General features: G+C 32.4%; 4 protein-coding genes and 1 pseudogene across 4 annotated transcripts in view; 3 read left to right on the forward strand and 2 right to left on the reverse strand.

Annotated features, from left to right (window-relative positions):
- Positions 1-5,660, forward strand: part of LOC148231209 (uncharacterized) — a 65,713-nt gene extending 60,053 nt beyond the window's left edge. Inside the window, exons 5-9 of the mRNA XM_088195905.1 lie at positions 51-611; positions 1,421-1,771; positions 1,845-1,918; positions 5,000-5,058; positions 5,132-5,660. Of these exons, the coding sequence (XP_088052031.1) occupies positions 51-611; positions 1,421-1,771; positions 1,845-1,918; positions 5,000-5,058; positions 5,132-5,306 (1,220 nt within the window). The 3' untranslated portion in view covers positions 5,307-5,660. The remainder of the gene's footprint in view (positions 1-50; positions 612-1,420; positions 1,772-1,844; positions 1,919-4,999; positions 5,059-5,131) is intronic.
- A 315-nt stretch (positions 5,661-5,975) lies between these two features.
- On the reverse strand, positions 5,976-7,422 carry BBS5 (Bardet-Biedl syndrome 5 protein). Its single transcript, XM_088195906.1, has 7 exons — positions 7,373-7,422; positions 7,151-7,299; positions 6,909-7,086; positions 6,747-6,837; positions 6,532-6,678; positions 6,277-6,468; positions 5,976-6,209 (listed from the first exon to the last, which is right to left on the reverse strand). Exons 1-7 carry the CDS (start codon positions 7,420-7,422, stop codon positions 5,976-5,978), a joined length of 1,041 nt encoding a protein of 346 aa, XP_088052032.1.
- A 429-nt stretch (positions 7,423-7,851) lies between these two features.
- On the forward strand, positions 7,852-9,273 carry LOC148231211 (uncharacterized). The gene is made up of 3 exons (XM_088195900.1): positions 7,852-7,972; positions 8,046-8,213; positions 8,637-9,273. The coding sequence occupies exons 1-3, from the start codon at positions 7,944-7,946 to the stop codon at positions 8,932-8,934; spliced, it is 495 nt and encodes a 164-aa protein (XP_088052026.1). The 5' UTR covers positions 7,852-7,943; the 3' UTR covers positions 8,935-9,273.
- Positions 9,274-9,430: 157 nt separating this feature from the next.
- Positions 9,431-10,450, forward strand: LOC148231212 (uncharacterized; annotated as a pseudogene).
- A 1,584-nt stretch (positions 10,451-12,034) lies between these two features.
- On the reverse strand, positions 12,035-16,129 carry Mcm2 (DNA replication licensing factor Mcm2). The gene is made up of 13 exons (XM_088194531.1): positions 16,052-16,129; positions 15,730-15,896; positions 15,448-15,614; positions 15,069-15,261; positions 14,501-14,993; positions 14,228-14,431; positions 13,927-14,158; positions 13,683-13,860; positions 13,454-13,621; positions 13,002-13,163; positions 12,783-12,939; positions 12,470-12,709; positions 12,035-12,404 (listed from the first exon to the last, which is right to left on the reverse strand). The coding sequence occupies exons 1-13, from the start codon at positions 16,052-16,054 to the stop codon at positions 12,117-12,119; spliced, it is 2,652 nt and encodes an 883-aa protein (XP_088050657.1). The 5' UTR covers positions 16,055-16,129; the 3' UTR covers positions 12,035-12,116.
- Positions 16,130-16,380: the final 251 nt, after the last annotated feature.

The following is a 16,380-nucleotide window of genomic DNA, read 5'->3' on the forward strand; positions in this document are numbered from 1 at the left end:
AAATTAATTATAATAAAGCTTATCGAATTAAAAGAGTTTTTTCTTTAAAGGTTCGCATCCATCTTCCAATTATCCTTCTGATAGGGAAGCCATTGGAAAGATTAAAAAACAGTCCAACAACACAGAAAACATTGCTCCTTCTTCTCAAAAGATTTTGAGAACAATGGACAGCAGGGACAACATTAAACAGATCAACATTCAACACGACAACATTAAACACTCGAAAGTATTAACAGAAAAAGGCACAGATCCAAACAATACAAATCAAGACAAAAAGAGCAGTCCGCTTCTGAAGAGACAGAAGAAACACGTCGATCTCAAGAGTGATGGTTCTAATGTGTCTGCGAGTAAGGAGAAAAGAAAGCATATGCAGATGCAGACGAGCGAAAGCCACGATAAAGTACTGAGACTTCCTACTCCGATCAGGAATCAGAGTTTATCTCAATCGTCAGATATAAGCACGAGTAGCGAGAGTGACTCTGAAGCGACTAGGAAATGTCCTGTTTTAGTGCCTAGATGGCCTCCCATAAATAATCCTCGCCATAGAAGAAATTATAGGAGGCCACAGAGACAGGAAGAGACTAACAAAATGCCTTTTGAAAATATAACGGGTGAGTAAATTATTAGATAGACTAATTTAGGATAGCTAGTAAATATCATTAAGCAGGAATTTATGATAAATTTCTAACTATAATTATGATAAATTATTTTTAATATGGTGTTTCACTGCAGACCGATCAATTCAGGCATTTTTCTTAAATCCAAGCGATAAGAAAATATCAATATAAGTTTCGCGTCACGTGTTTATTTTTATGCCTAAGGAAAAGTATTTGTATTAAATCGTATATATCATCATTGTTGAATAAGTATTTAGTAGTCCGAACTTCTAGTCTGATTTTATTTAGTACCGCGATTATTTTGGCCCGCCGTGCCCCCACTACGTACGTTGGTATGATTTAGAATAGAGTAAGATACAATTTTTTAAATGTTTATGGTATATATTTAAAGATTATTATGTATATAAATGTATTATTAGTACTCTCATTATATTGTCATATAACTATATAGTTTCAGAAATTAAACAACAAGTGCCTTACTTCACTTTGCGCACACTCAATTGATACAACGACTAAACTCGAAAACACACTTTCTTAAATAATTTAATATTATCATTAAAAAACAGAGATCTGAAGTTAGTCGCAGATGCAGTACTGTTACAATTATCCTATATTGCAGATTGCTATTGTAGCGAATTAGCGATGTCTTACATACATGGTACACATGTTTATGGTGCTAGAAAATTTATGAAATTTAATAATTGTTTCCAGCACTTATAGCAAGTATCACCTCACATGGTACCAGCACAATTCTATACGAAATAATAGGTCATAATCATATTTTATTGTTATTTTTTTTTTAGGTGGTTGGTCAGTTACATTAGCTGGTAGTTGTTACACAGCCTTGCCTTCGGACGTCGAGATGAAAGTTTGTTTTCCAAAAAACGTCCAACAACAAGCGACCAGCCAATCGGACTCGGGTCTGGGAGAAGAGAACAACTATAGAAAGCACGGATCTGCCTCCCAAACGGTTTGCAAAAAATGCGGAAGCTGCGATAGCGTTTGCCAAAATTGCAAAACGGTCAAGGACTGCAAGTGCGGTGCAGTTATGAAAACTCAACCCAATATAAATGAAGATAGCGAAGGTCAATCTTTTTTACCTCCCGCTCAACAGTCGAGAAAGTCTTCCTTGAACTCCAAAAACGATCTATCGAGTGAGTATGTTATGTTATAAAAATATTATTATATAAATTAAAATTAATTATTATGAGTATAATAAAATTGAAGGAAGCATGCATAACTATTTACCAGACGTCAATCTAGGACCTGGTTCAAGATCAAGGAAAAAAGGATCAGTCAAGGTGATTATCGATTATTTTATTATACTTGTGACGTCTAGAAACAATATCAAATACATATGTATGTTTTATAGTTTGTTTGCAATATATCAGAGATCCTCACTAATTGTAATCTTAATCTTATAAAAAAATCACAGTAGAGACAATCAGGTGAAAACGCCCTAAAAGGGTTGAAATGCATTCATTATAAAATTGCAACAACATACGTTATTTTATGGGGGTAATGATTTTTTAATTATATTTAAACTTGCTGCGAAATTGACTTAATTACATTGGATCCAATTTGGCTTATATATTAGCTAATGATACATAAACTGCATGAAATAAATCTCACTAGGGAATTTAATTTAAAGTTTTTGGAGGAAATACGTTTTTTTCGGCTTTTACAATTAATTAATTATCAACAAAATTAAGGATTTTTTAGGTTAGGGTAATTTTTGCTACTCTCTTTTGTAATCTATTTTTATGTTCATAAGAGTGAATCGTCATTTTTATAGTAAGCTGATGTTATGGAACAGCGAGGAGAGTAGGGATGCTCCGAGAATAATACGACTGTATGATCATGTAGTTGTAGCGAATGCCGATTTATTTATTTAATTACTCTGTATTTATAGTTAAAATTTAATGACATAATTTATGCGTTACACGTGTATATAATGATCATTACATATAATTCGATTCATGTGTTACATATATATATAATGATAATTTGATTAATGTGTTACACGTGTATGTAATGTGTTATGGTAAAAACATCTAGAGTCTGATACAAACCTGAGATAATTTTTGTGTCAACTATATACATCACATTTAATTTTTTAAAATCACGAACGTCTTGAACCCGACATGAGAAAAATATTTTTTTGCAAAGAAAGATTTGTTACAAATAGCAGCAGAATTTTTATCGCTTCTTTGTGTGCAATTTTAAATATCTGTTTTTTATATATAAAATTGAATACTTGTATGTTGGATTCGTTCTTATTTTACTAATAAGCTGCTATTTTCCTTATAAAAAATGTCATATATTATATTTTACTTATGAATTGCAATATTATATGATGAAAAATTTAGAATAATAAATCACCTTAAAAATACAACAAAATATTAATTAGAAATGTTGTCATTTTAAATTTTATTTTGTTAACGGCAATTTTTTTAATATTGTAGAAATTTTGTTGTTTCCATTTAGTTAATTTATATATAATACTTATTAATGAGAGTCGAAAATATTGTTTGAAAAGATTGGTCATTGCAAAAGGCAACAATTTTTTTTATGTTTCATTTCAGAGCAAGCTTCACCTTTAAATTCTTGTGATGTACACTGAGTATACATATAATCTTATTTTGTAAATATATTTAAAAATATATAGACTAAAATGTTCATATCATAGATATTCCTCCATAATGCACTTAAATGTATTTATATAGTTATCGAAAGTCACACAAATTCATGTTATATACCAATTGAGTTTTTAAACGGTTACATAGGTTTTATTTTAACCAATCAAAAGGTGCGGTCGACACGTGCGATAAAATTACTAATGAATGTTCGTATGTATGGTCGATAAAGAGCCTTTTAGATTATTTATAAGGGTACTGGGTATAGCGGAATTATACACGTATTTTTGTAGATGAGAAAACAAACTGAAAAAATAGTTAATTAATTAAAATAATTTACAGACATATAATCAGAAAATAAGCAGTAGCATTTCAAGAAATTACAGATTTTGACTGAACCAAACCAAAAAGAGCAGGTTAATTTTACAAAATATGTTCGGATTGCAATAAAATAAACAATTTGACAATCTAAATTAATTTCATTTTTATTACGTTGTGATTCACAACACCTGATTGCTGGAATGTTTAGTTTACTATGCGACAAGCGCATGAAGGTCAACTACTCGGGAAAAATCATTTTAAGCGGATTTATGCATTTATTCGCTGACAGCACTTATGTTAAAACATTTGTGCCTCATTGATTTTAAATCACTATTTTTTACATATTTTTACATGTACACTAAGTGTACATCATCGTAGCTCACGATTATTTTTATAGATGTTTTGTGTCCGTAGCCTTGTATACGTCACGTAGTCCTTTAATTCGTTTTTAATATCGTGTATAACTCTCAGATTTCCGACGTAGCTAAGCCAGGTTTGAAAAAGTGGAAAACGTCTGCTTCAAATTGACCGTCATATTGAGACTATATTACTACTTACAATAAGTGAGAATCATACGATGCATATTAAACCAAATTTTGACCAATAGGAGGGCGCAAAAAAATTATCCCTTCTCAGAAGTCAAAAATTCACGTCAAAAGCAATAAAATCGTGACGGCGATGAGGAATGCACCCACCTCACCCCCCCCCCAAATGACGTACTTAGTAGTTAGGGGATGTGCTTTCTCTTTCTCTTACCTACTCTCAACCGTCTGGCCAATGCGATGCATTAGGGCGGAAACAGACATTTTACTACTATTTAATACTAATGTTCTTAGCTTAACAATCATAGTTCAAACAACTGGAGATTTGGCAATGCTGAATTTGAGCACTTTTATACGCATTATATAGTGCATTTCTTGGTTTAAGTACATTTTAAAGTAGCAAATAGTCATAATCCACCCAAATAGGCGATTAGCATGTGCGATTTTATAATGCCGGTGTGACAAATAAACTTATTCTGCAATTCACAAATAACTATATCAATTAGTTTTATTATGCTTTTAACAAGTAATTGCAACAAATTTAATCTCCACAGTTTTACAACAAAAATGGATTAAAAAACTATAAATACACATAAATATAATACAACGTTAAGTCACATAGCTATTTGATGTTATATCATTCTAATAAAGTAGGTTTCATCTAAAATATACATAGCTATCATTAAATTAAAACATGTACAAGACTGAAATAATAAATATTTAATGTCCAATTTGTATTCCACTCTAAAGTGACATGTCTGATATTGAGCCTAAACGCCACACGTATTAATTAGTTATTTGTAAGCACTATTAATAACCACTGTTATGTATAATATATTGAGTTTTATTTTCTTGCATTCAATTATATAGAGGAGTTTTTCAGATGGCACGCCGATTTTCCCTTCATTGCTGGTTGCCGGAAGATAGATTACCAGATAGAACGTAAATATGACTATTTTTAATTAATATTGAATATTTACATTTTTGTTAATGAATATTGTTGTTATTTTTACAGAAAAGTGGCTAAAATGGAAATCACTGAAACGATAGGTCCAGTAAATGGAGGAGAACTTTCGGTTTTTGGATGTGCCATCATGCCTGAAATGAAACCTCGAGTTCCAACAATGAGCGAAAGAGATCTAACAAGAATTCAGACAGCTCAATATTATTCTAGACACAGACATATTTAAATGATTATGTATAAAAATATATTTTTTTATGTAAATTATTAGCGGCTCGTTTTAATAACTGTAGAATTGCAGCACCATTTAAATTAATTCAACCAAATAATAGTATTTTCAAAAAGTTGTAATATTTTAACTCACGAGTCGCTATTTATTATTATAGCAAAATTTATACGAGTATCACTATACTGTTAATATGAATCCATATTCTTAAAGCTTTAATGTGTATCGCGCTGTTATTTAAAATATATCAGTAAAGTATTATATAAAACTCGTATCTTGAAGTATTTTAATAATAACGTATTGCTGATATAAAAATATGTATATAATACAATTTTATTATACTGTATATCAATTCAATACAAAATACTTATTCAATGCATTAAAATGCCTTATTATATTAATCTTTTTAATACTTATAGTAGAAAAAATATATTCTAAATATATTTGCACGATTATTTCTATAGAAGTAATAAATCATATAAAAACGCTCCATTAGTGAAAATTATTTTGATTATTATTGTTATATAGTATATTGTAGATATTTAAAAGAGTAGTGTAGAGCTATAGATATAAATGTTGTATTATATAAAATTTTATAACAAAAATTGTTAAACTTTTCATAATTTTATTAATAAATAATTTATTACAATACATATAAGTTTATTTTATTATTTAACCTTGGTTTGCTGGTAAGACTTCCCATAGTTCCTTCAGCGTAAATCCTTCTCTCGGGGGTTCGATTGCTAAACCCAAATAAGGGCTATAAACTGGAGTATCGTCAGTTTTGGGACCTTCTTTTTGAGCCGCCTGAGAGGCCAAATATATTGTGGGTCCCATTTCGCCCCTCGGCTCTCCGACTTCTTCGATTTCTTCTTCTAAGATTTTTTGAGGTAGAACTGGCAGTGGCTGTTAATTAAATATGATAAAAAATAAGTACATACATGCAAATAAGTTAGTAGAAAAATAATACAACCTGATTACTCCAAGTATATTGGACTCCAAAAATAGGTTTGTTTATATATAGTGAATGTAAAGAACTCAATTCTTTATGAAGTGGTCTTAGTTTTTCAGATGGGTCTATCCTGAAGCCTAAAACATAACCGCCGCTTTGTTCTACTGTTACCATAACTAAAGCTTCTCCAAATTTAGAATCTCGTACTCTGATCTAAAATTTTTTAATAAATAAATTTATTTTATTTTTGTAAATAATTTTTAATCTAATACATACGCTTTCTATTTGAATATATGGCAATGAAACATTAAAAGATTCGTTAACGTCAGCGTACCAAACGATCCTGACGTTTGTTATAATCATCGTGCCAAGATTTCCAGTATCGCTCGAAAGATTCCATACTCCATGCTGAGATGTGTGTATCTAAACCCACAAGTTAAACAGCGAAGAATATTAAAAGAGAGAGAAAAATATTTATATAAGTTGCGTACTTGTTCCAAAGGTAAAACTTTTAATTGCTTATTTTGGATGAAAGCTCCGCGAAGTTTCATCTCTCGATAAAGTCGCGTAGATATATAAGCTCTGAAATTTAATATGTTTTTTTATTACTCGTATTATATAATATTATATAATAAATAATATAAATTATGTACTTATGAACACCCATAACGCTCGTGAAGTGCCTCATATTTCCCGGTATCAAATTCGTAAATATAAACTCATATCTACTCTGATGGAAACTTGTTAGAAGGTACAAAGCTTCTGCGGTTCCCCTCAAAGTTGACCGAACTATTTTTGTGGTGGTGCTCAAAATACAGTTAAATCCAATGCCTGAAGTTTTACTTACATTGTATTGTATACATTATACATTAATTATTTATCATAAATTTGTTACATAAATTGATCCTTGGAGAGGATAAACAATGCCATAAGACTCTCAGGTTTGTCACCACAAGTCTTCCTCTGATTCCACTGTTTCCTTTTGTGTCTTCAATTGAGTCTAATCTGTCTAATATTTTTTCTCCAGGTCTCATTCTAAGCTGACTGAAATTAATATAAACATCACGTTTAAGATTGTGGTTAATTTATTAAAAATATATATGTATAAAACACGTACGAATATGGTAAATCGAATCTTATTTCACGATCTTGCCAAATTGGATACATTCTTATGGTATTTTATGTCAAAAGATAGTAAGACATTAATTTTTATTGGCGCATAAGAAATGCTTTTGATATGTCAAAAGGTTGCTATGGCGATCACTTTGTGTATACATACATACATGTGTATGCTTTTTAGGTATCAATAATGTAATATGTAAGCACTGCTAATAATACAAAGAGACTATATCCATTTTATATAACTTATTGAATTTGCACAAAAAAAATAGGTTAAGATTTTCGTGTATTCTTATCTTACGCAAATAATTTCACCATTATCGACGCATGGAAATTGTTCGATATTACCCCACTAAGCAATAATTACCAATCAATAAACGTTAATTACAAATCAAAAGCGTTAAAAATTATTAATCAATATTAATAATATATTTGATAATTAAAGTTGCATAAATCGATTTATTGAATATGGTGAGATTTCACCTCCTTAAGGCCACAACTTTACAAATGACGTTTGACACTTCTGGTCTCTCGACGCTCTTTCTTTAGTTTGTATTAACAACAATAAAATGGTTAACCGTGTGGCACTCAAACGATGGTAAGTATACATTTCATAATATTACGCATTTGTGTAAATGCATCTATGATAATACCATTTTATAATTCAACAGGGAGACCGCTCAAGCCAACGCATTTCCGAATGGAGTTAGATGTCAAAAATGCTTAGCCATGGGGCATTGGAGCTACGAATGTAAGGGAAAGCGCAAATACTTACATCGCTCTTCGCGCACGCAACTGTTAAACAAACGGTTAAAGCAGCAGCAAGAGGTGAAAGACAAGTAAGTGTTTGTATTATAATTTAGATTTTTAGGTTATGTTTCGAGCGAAAATTTGCTTGTGCTGAAATATTTGTCAAACATTTATCATTTTTAAGGAGGATTGAACTTTCCAAAAATTTTGGCCTCGTTTGTTGTCGAACAAAAATTTCCTAAACTCATATTTTCTTTAGCTCCCATAGCAATTTGCTCTTCTTTGTTCTCCTCGAACAAAAATTTCTAAGACAACGTTTTTTTGCTCCCGTAGCAATTTATCTTCGTCGAACAGAAATTTCCAAGATTGACTTTTTATTTTTAGTGTTAGATATTTTCAAAATATGATCACCTTATAAGTATTAGTATCAGCTAGGTCATCGATTCTGCATAATATCTAAGTTTTAAACTAGAGATTTTTTTGTAACGTTCTCTTTATTTTGATCATTTCAGACAAGCATCAGATCAGGCGTCGTCTAAAGTCGAAAATAAAAAACCTAAGAAAAATGATAAAACAAATAAAAAAAAGAAACACAACACCAGCTCGAGCAGCAGCAGTAGCAGCAGTAGTGATAGTAGCAGTAGCAGCAGCAGTAGTAGTAGCAGCAGTAGCTCGAGTGATTCCAGCGATGACGCCAAAGATGTCAAAAAAGTTAAAAAGGTCAAAGATACTTCTTCGTCGAGTGATTCAGATTCGTCGCAAAGTAGTAGCAGTTCCAGCAGTAGCAGTAGCACCCTTACATCGAGTTGACAAACATGATGTTTTGTAATTAAAAATATGAACTGTTTAAAGTTGTAATGTTTTGAGAGACACGCCTAATCTGTTACTATCATGAAGTGTTGTTGAAGCCACTAAAAGGTTGTTTGTTTATTATTGCCAAATGTTTCCTGATTAGTTATAACAGTTTATGTATACCTAGTGTTTTATTGTAATTTTGTTTTCCATTTTTTTTTTAAACATATCACTGAGAAGGAAATGTAAATAATAGTTTTACGTAATGTACTCAAAACACTTTTTCGTTCATATCGTTTTTCTTATTAAAAAATTAATATTAAAGTTTAACACTAAATATAAGCAAAAATTAATTTATATATATATTTTTATTAAATCCAATATTTTCCCGTATAAAATTAAGTAAAGATTTACAACTAATATATGTAAAAAAAATACATAATATTGTATGGATCTTATATACCAGGCCTGGCCAACAAGTTGATCGCGACACAATGTACAGGTCCTGTCACATATGAAGAGCCCTGGCGATAAAGCTGCACTCTGTCTATTTGGTGGTAGGAAGTGAGGCGCGACGGGGGATTACCAATGCCGTCCTTAGAAAAAATCAGATTTCAAAGAATCAAATATCTAAAATATAGAGACAAATAAAGACCTGTTATATATACAGACGAGTCATATGTCAATAGCTCTAATTGGTGTCATCATTCTTGGTCAGACGGATACACCGAAGGCATCAAAAAACCAATATCAAAAGGTCAGCGCTAAGTCATCGTACACGCGGGTAGTGAACAAGAGTTTGTGTCGAATGCTCTATTTGTGTTCAAAGCTGGCATAAAGTCTGGAGACTATCATGATAACATGAACTTCGACAATTATGAGCAATGACTAGAAACAAACTTACCACCTAATTCAGTCGTGATCGTCGAACATCCAACACAAAAAAATCAGTTATGCAAACCTGATTGACCCAAAAAGGATTACAATTCAATGAAAGGCTGCTTAAACCGCAGATGTACAAATAATTTAACAGATATAAGGATGAATATAAAAAAATATAATTGATAAGCTGAAAAGTATCTCACTGTCCTCCATTTACCCCATTACAATCCGGATCTCAATCCCATAGAAATTATATGGTCAGAAATCAAAGAATACGTGGCCAGTAAAACTGTTGGTTGGAATATTAATAGCGTGACAGAACTCGTGAATGAAAAGATAAATTTAATGGGAGTGAGGGAATGGGAAAAATTGTATAGGAAGGTAAAAGATATAGAAGAAGAGTACAGTAAAAATGAAACTGTGGGGGATAAGATGACAGAAGTTTGTCATTCGCGTTAATGATGATGACTGATAAAATGATAGCTGGCAACGATGATGATGAAGTAGATACTAACAGCACCAACGCTGCCGTCTCATCTGGTTTCCATGTGACCCATGACGATCTGATGGAAGGTGTGTCACCTTTATGTTAAATTGTTTATGTATTTAATAAATAAATATGTAATACTGTTAAATCATATTAAAATTATATCAAAAAACATTTTTTTTTAAATTTTAAACAGACCTTTAAAATAAATTATTGAAATATAATAAATAAAGCAATAAGTACCTTTATGCACAGACCTATCCCCTCCACAGTCGTCCAGCGTTCTATTTACATGACGGGACCTGTATCAGTCATTACCATATATAAATTACCACATAAATAGACAAATGTGGATGCCGCTATTAAGCAGTGGAGTTGAAATGGTAGGCCTTGGAACTCGGAAAGTCGTCGTTGGCATGTCGAGTTGTATTATTGTTGGCTGTGATTTCGGTCAAGCAGCTGGGAGTTGTCGAGATGTTTTATCGTGATGCTCTCTGAGCGATCCGCGATGTCTCCCCCCTCTGTTACCAAGTGTTACGTCATTTATAACAGCTCTTGGGAATCGCCGATGAGGATGTTTATGAGCCAATTGCATCGCTTTTTGGGGACACACAAAATGTGTTCATGACTTAAAATAAAAACAGTCAAGATGGTCACTCCAGCGACAATCGCGTTGTTGTTTAACTCTGCTTCCCCTACATCCTTTAACCCTTTGAGTAGTGAGTTAATTTATACACATTTGTTAATTTGATAGTACATACCTGGGAATGAGTTAATCTTACATATTTTTCCGTAATTATTTCTGTTGTTTTTTGTTTATTATTATTTTATATTGATTCTCAACATTTTATTGCTTTGATTTATTTTACTACTTTTTTGTATTAGTATGTTTTAATAATTTATTTTAACACTTGTTCTATTATTAAATTTCATTAATTTATTTCACATATATTTTATATATTATTCAGCTTATGTTAAAATTTTTTATATCAATTCAGAAGCTCTCAATATTTTTTTATAAAATTAATATAAAATATTTTTTGTTATGTTAATTTATTTCACTCTTTTATTGGTATTAATTTTCTATAGAAATCATTTATTAAAAAAGTATGTTTTTATTTATTATTTCTTCAGTTATATATGTAAATATATAACTATCTGGGGTACCTCAAATCAATGAAAGGTCGACCACCGTACATGTACGGCGATATCGGTCAAAAGGTTAAAATCTCTTCCCGCTTATGCTCAAGTTAATAAGGAAATTTGTATTTTGTGAATTCTCATCTCAAAAATCAGCAAATTTCTTGAGAAAATTATCATAGCCATTTTATGTTAATAATTAAATTTGTATGAATATTTATCATTGATTTATAGACTGCATTTTTTATACTGCTGCATAGGAAAGGGTAGGTCCGTGCCAGACATTTAAAAAAAAATACAGTGACCGAGAAGTGGTTAATGAAAACGTAGCTTCCAAGGTTATTAAGCCATTTATGGTTCGAAAATTACAAAAGATACATGTAACAATAGCAACGTATTGTTTTTAGGCGTAGCTAGGCGTTTCAATAGCAAGCGCAAATATCCGTTGTTGGGCATATGAATACATAATACGTAGAAAGTCCTCTTAATGATTGTAGAAAGTATGCAACCACTTGAGGAGCCGAAAGTAGTATGAATAAGATGCCAGTGAATTTAATTTTCTAATCCTTGTGGTAAAATTGTACAATATATCAGAAAAAGTCACATAAATTTTTAGTAAAAAATATTTTTATTATTGCTTAAATTAACATGAGTTGAGGTATCAAAAATTAAAAGATGTTGAGATTCAATATTAATCGAGTGAATTCGCTAGCGGCACGATTTGAACAATGACCTTCTTCTTCTGATCGTAAGTAAAGTTGTTGATCTTGAATATTTTGCTTTCATAAAATGGTTTCAGATCTGAAATGTTGATTTGTCTCGCCCTATCCAAGAGATCTCTTTCAGAGACTTCGACAGTTGATTGCCGAGAACCGTGCAGTCCTCTCATGTAGGCGATCTGGTCCAGAGTCAACTGCCGGAGGATGTAGTAAAGCAGCTCGCTGTGGTCTTTTCGGTACGAGAGGAACTTTTGGAATGACTAAAAAAATATAATAGATTAAATAACTCGATAATAGAAAATATAATGCTATGATGATTATGTACATTTCTCATTGATCTCATGACGCTGTATTTCTGAGTTTCGACGAAGCTTTCAACCATCATTCTCACAGCTAGATTAACGTCATCGTCGGTGACAGTCGATCGTAGTTGCATTTTGGCATGAGATTCTGTCATTCGAATGACTGATTCTATGTGTCTTACTGTGATTGGCAAGCTACCGGTAGCTAGAGATTCCTGTCGGAGCTGACTGTACATCTGTGCCACTTTATCTTGATCCATATTCTTAAATATATAGTAATAAAATAAAATTAGCATATATTTACAGTAGATATATAAATTTTATAGCAAATCTTACTCCTAATTGAGGGTGTATATTTTCTCTCGAGTAGACTATATATTTCTTGAGCAGATCTTGAGGTATGATAAAATCGGTGTCGTGGAATTCGTTGGCTGGATCTTGAACTACGTCTTTTTGTGTCGGATGGTGACGAATGTGAGATCCTACCACGAATCTGAAGATTAACTTATTAGTATCATTTTTTTGTGGTATATTACAAATAAGTAAATTATTCACTTTGCCAAATGCTGATCTTGCATCGGATCGGCTTCATCTCGAACTACGCACAAGATATCGAAACGAGAAAGAATTGGCTCTGATAAGTTGACGTTTTCGGAGAATGTCATACTGGCGTTGTATCTTCCACCAATTGGATTCGCAGCTGCAATTATGGAACATCTGTGGAAAATATGACAATAAGTTTATCATTAACAATTATGTTTTTTATTTTATAAATTCATAGTTATAGTTTCGAGCCCAAGATGCAGCTTCAAATGCATTAAATATGTACTATGTTTCATTGTCTATCAAAATCATTTATAAAAGAAGTGGTTGTTTAGTTCAGGAAATTTTGCCTAATTTCTCTGTTCATTGCAAAGTGACATTCTGAAGACTAAACCTGCATTTTTTATAGCATCATAACACAAATCATCTTCACTGAGATGAGTATATATGTATATATAATATACCTTGCTTGTAAAGATGTGACAATTCCAGCTTTAGATATCGAAATTGATTGCTGCTCCATAGCTTCATGGATTGAGGTTCTGTCTTGATCGTTCATTTTATCGAACTCATCAATAAGGCATACTCCACGATCAGCCAAAACTAAAGCTCCGGCTTCCAAAGTCCATTCCCTATTTAATGAAATAGATTAATAAGAATTATATTCTCAATCTAAGACTCAATAATACAAACCTTGTTGCAGGACTGCGTCTCACGTAAGCCGTAAGACCGACAGCACTTGCTCCTTGACCGGTCGTGAAAACAGCTCTCGGAGCAATCTTTTCGGCGTATTTGAGGAACTGTGATTTAGCAGTACCGGGATCACCGCAAATCAAAACGTTTATATCACCACGCACCTTATGTTTTAGGCCTAAAAATATTAATTAATTAGAGCTCTATATTGTATTTATAAAGATTTGACAGATAGATATCTCACCGGGATTTTTGCTTTCACCGCCAAACAAAGCCAAAGCAAGGGCTCGCTTGATGTAATCATGGCCGAAGATAGACGGTGCCATACTGGCAACGATTCTATCCACGATGCGAGGATCTTTAGATAGTTTGATGATAGCCGATATGTCTTCGTCGGTCAGCGATTCGACGATTTGTTTGCAATCTTTGACAATGATGTTATTGACTAAGATCACCGTAGCGAAAACTGGGAATCCCTACAGCAACAATATAGAATATTTAATAGGTTTATTAATTAATAAGTCAAGTATTAAATTATGCTTTACATGTTCAGTGTTCAATGATCCGTCGTAGTTATTTGTATACACGCCAATTATTTCCACTTCGTCTCCAGGCTTACAACGATCGCAGAGATCTGCTAAAAGTATGCAATCCTTACTCCTCGGTATTCTACCAGCAGGAATGCTGCCCGGAGATTCTTGAATTGTGACTTTCTGATAGTTACGATAGACTGTTTGTTCCATGTTAATCTAAAATTTTATTATATAAAGTAAATCATTCTAAACAAAATAGGAATCACTAAATTAATTTAAAATTACCATGAATGGACCAGTACTCTGACATTCGGGACAAGATCCAGGCTTAACTTCTGAACTCTGTGATTGTACGAAAGGTCCCAGAATATATCCGCATTTATTACAATCGTATTTGACGACAGACAATTGCGGTAAAACACCTGTAGTGGCTGTGATGACACCGACGGTTCTCACGAGTTGATTCAGATGTAGCTTTCTGAATGATCGAATTTTATCATCCAGAGGTACGTCGGATATTCTGACGTGTATCTCCGAAGTGACTCTGTCATAAGAGGGGAAGATCTGCAACACAATCTCTTTAGCGACTTCGTCAAAGATGGGCAACATTTGCAGAGGAGCTTCGGATAAGAAGTAAGCGAGGACACACTCCTTTGTACATAAGATTCTGTATTCGACTTGGAAGGACGCCTGATTCAATTCACACATGCGACGAAGTCTTTCCTTAAAAATGTAATGACCTTTCTGGTCGACGTAAGTCCTCAGGAAGTTCCTAAATCTGTTAAAAGTAATTCATAATTTTAATATGAGATTATTTTAAGGTATATACATATGTATATATTTTTTGATATACCTATTGATGATCTCAGTCCTAGGTCCCAACATGGAAACCCATTCCTTAAGCGAATGACCTTTAGTATCGTATAAATTATCGATACTTTCGACGACTTCTTCATTGACACTATCGAGGCCATCGGCAGCTTTTTCAGCCATTCTCCGACGTTTAGCTCTACGATCGCCGGCAGTACTTTCATCGTCGGATTCATCTATAAATATATTGGTTATTTGTGTAATTGAATTTCTACAAAAACAAAGACATCCAAAGATTTTATTTCGGTCAAATCGAAACTTTATTTTTAATGTTCACTGTCGAGTCTTTAAGAACAAGATTATCTTTCTTTAATTGTAATTTGTAAGTTTAAGATCGTATTTTTGATTTGAAATAAATTTACCATATAACAGATCGCGATCATCCCGATGCATAATTCCATCTTCTCTATCTCGTCTTCTCATCTCCCTTTCAGCTTCTCTGCGTCCATCCACCGACATTTCATCGTAATCTCCATCATCCAAATTTTCTGGATCATAACGATCCAAAGCTGGCATTGGTCGATAATCACTATAATGATTAAGTACACAAACTTATTATCAAGGTCAACGCAAAAGTCATAATTATTTAACTATTTGTGACAGTATATATAACTCAATATAAATACAATATCAAACGAACTCACTCTTCCAAATTATCTCCAAAAAGTTCTTCTCCATCCTCTTCTTCGTCGTTTCCGGCCAAGGCATCCATAATGTCACCCTCGTCTTCAAACATATCCAATTCTCTGGCTGGAGACGTAACCGCCTCCGATCTGCCATTATCACTAGGAGTGTCGGGAATTGGAGAACTCTGAAGTCAGAAAAGTTATGATTTCAAGTACAAAGACAATGGGCATTTGAGTGAGTTGACAATGTTTTTATATAGTTTTCTAATAAAACTATTATTAAGTGAGTCGTTTACAATGTTAGTTATATATAAAGCATAAATAAACTACAAATAAATACCATTTTGTACTTCTATAATACTTGTATGGTGGATTAGACGTTTGGCGTGTTTGGCGCGAAAGCACGCGGTTTGCTTTTAATGGCTAAAGTATAACGCCGTTTCAGCCAGCTATACGTTTTCTTTATTTTTAAATAATTTAAAACCTTAATTTTAACTCTTTTAGCACGTTTTAAAACATACAATTAAAATTATGTTGTCATCTTTTCTTAAATAAAGGTTAAATAAAATATATATTTTTTACTTCTTCCAGGATTTTTCTTTACATTTGATAGTAAAGACACAAAAAACCGAGGTCCAATAATTTTTTTTATTAATAATCCACGACAAA

Source organism: Plectrocnemia conspersa, unplaced genomic scaffold, assembly GCF_051122295.1.
Source record: "Plectrocnemia conspersa isolate PC_06_02 unplaced genomic scaffold, ASM5112229v1 ptg000010l, whole genome shotgun sequence".
NCBI classification, from domain to species: domain Eukaryota; kingdom Metazoa; phylum Arthropoda; class Insecta; order Trichoptera; family Polycentropodidae; genus Plectrocnemia; species Plectrocnemia conspersa.

What these genes read in the sequence shown, in the direction of transcription:
- BBS5 (XM_088195906.1), bottom strand. Translation starts at nt 7,422, where the DNA reads ATGTATCCAATTTGGCAAGATCGTGAAATAAGATTCGATTTACCATAT. An exon ending in AGATTCGATTTACCATATTC is followed by an intron (nt 7,300 to 7,372) that starts GTACGTGTTTTA and finishes TATTAATTTCAG; the next exon opens with TCAGCTTAGAATGAGACCTG. An exon ending in AGCGTTATGGGTGTTCATAA is followed by an intron (nt 6,838 to 6,908) that starts GTACATAATTTA and finishes ATTAAATTTCAG; the next exon opens with AGCTTATATATCTACGCGAC.
- Mcm2 (XM_088194531.1), bottom strand. An exon ending in CAAGATCAGCATTTGGCAAA is followed by an intron (nt 12,940 to 13,001) that starts GTGAATAATTTA and finishes GTTAATCTTCAG; the next exon opens with ATTCGTGGTAGGATCTCACA. An exon ending in TCATGAGATCAATGAGAAAT is followed by an intron (nt 12,405 to 12,469) that starts GTACATAATCAT and finishes ATATTTTTTTAG; the next exon opens with TCATTCCAAAAGTTCCTCTC.
- LOC148231211 (XM_088195900.1), top strand. Translation starts at nt 7,944, where the DNA reads ATGGTTAACCGTGTGGCACTCAAACGATG. An exon ending in CGTGTGGCACTCAAACGATG is followed by an intron (nt 7,973 to 8,045) that starts GTAAGTATACAT and finishes ATAATTCAACAG; the next exon opens with GGAGACCGCTCAAGCCAACG. An exon ending in CAGCAAGAGGTGAAAGACAA is followed by an intron (nt 8,214 to 8,636) that starts GTAAGTGTTTGT and finishes TGATCATTTCAG; the next exon opens with ACAAGCATCAGATCAGGCGT.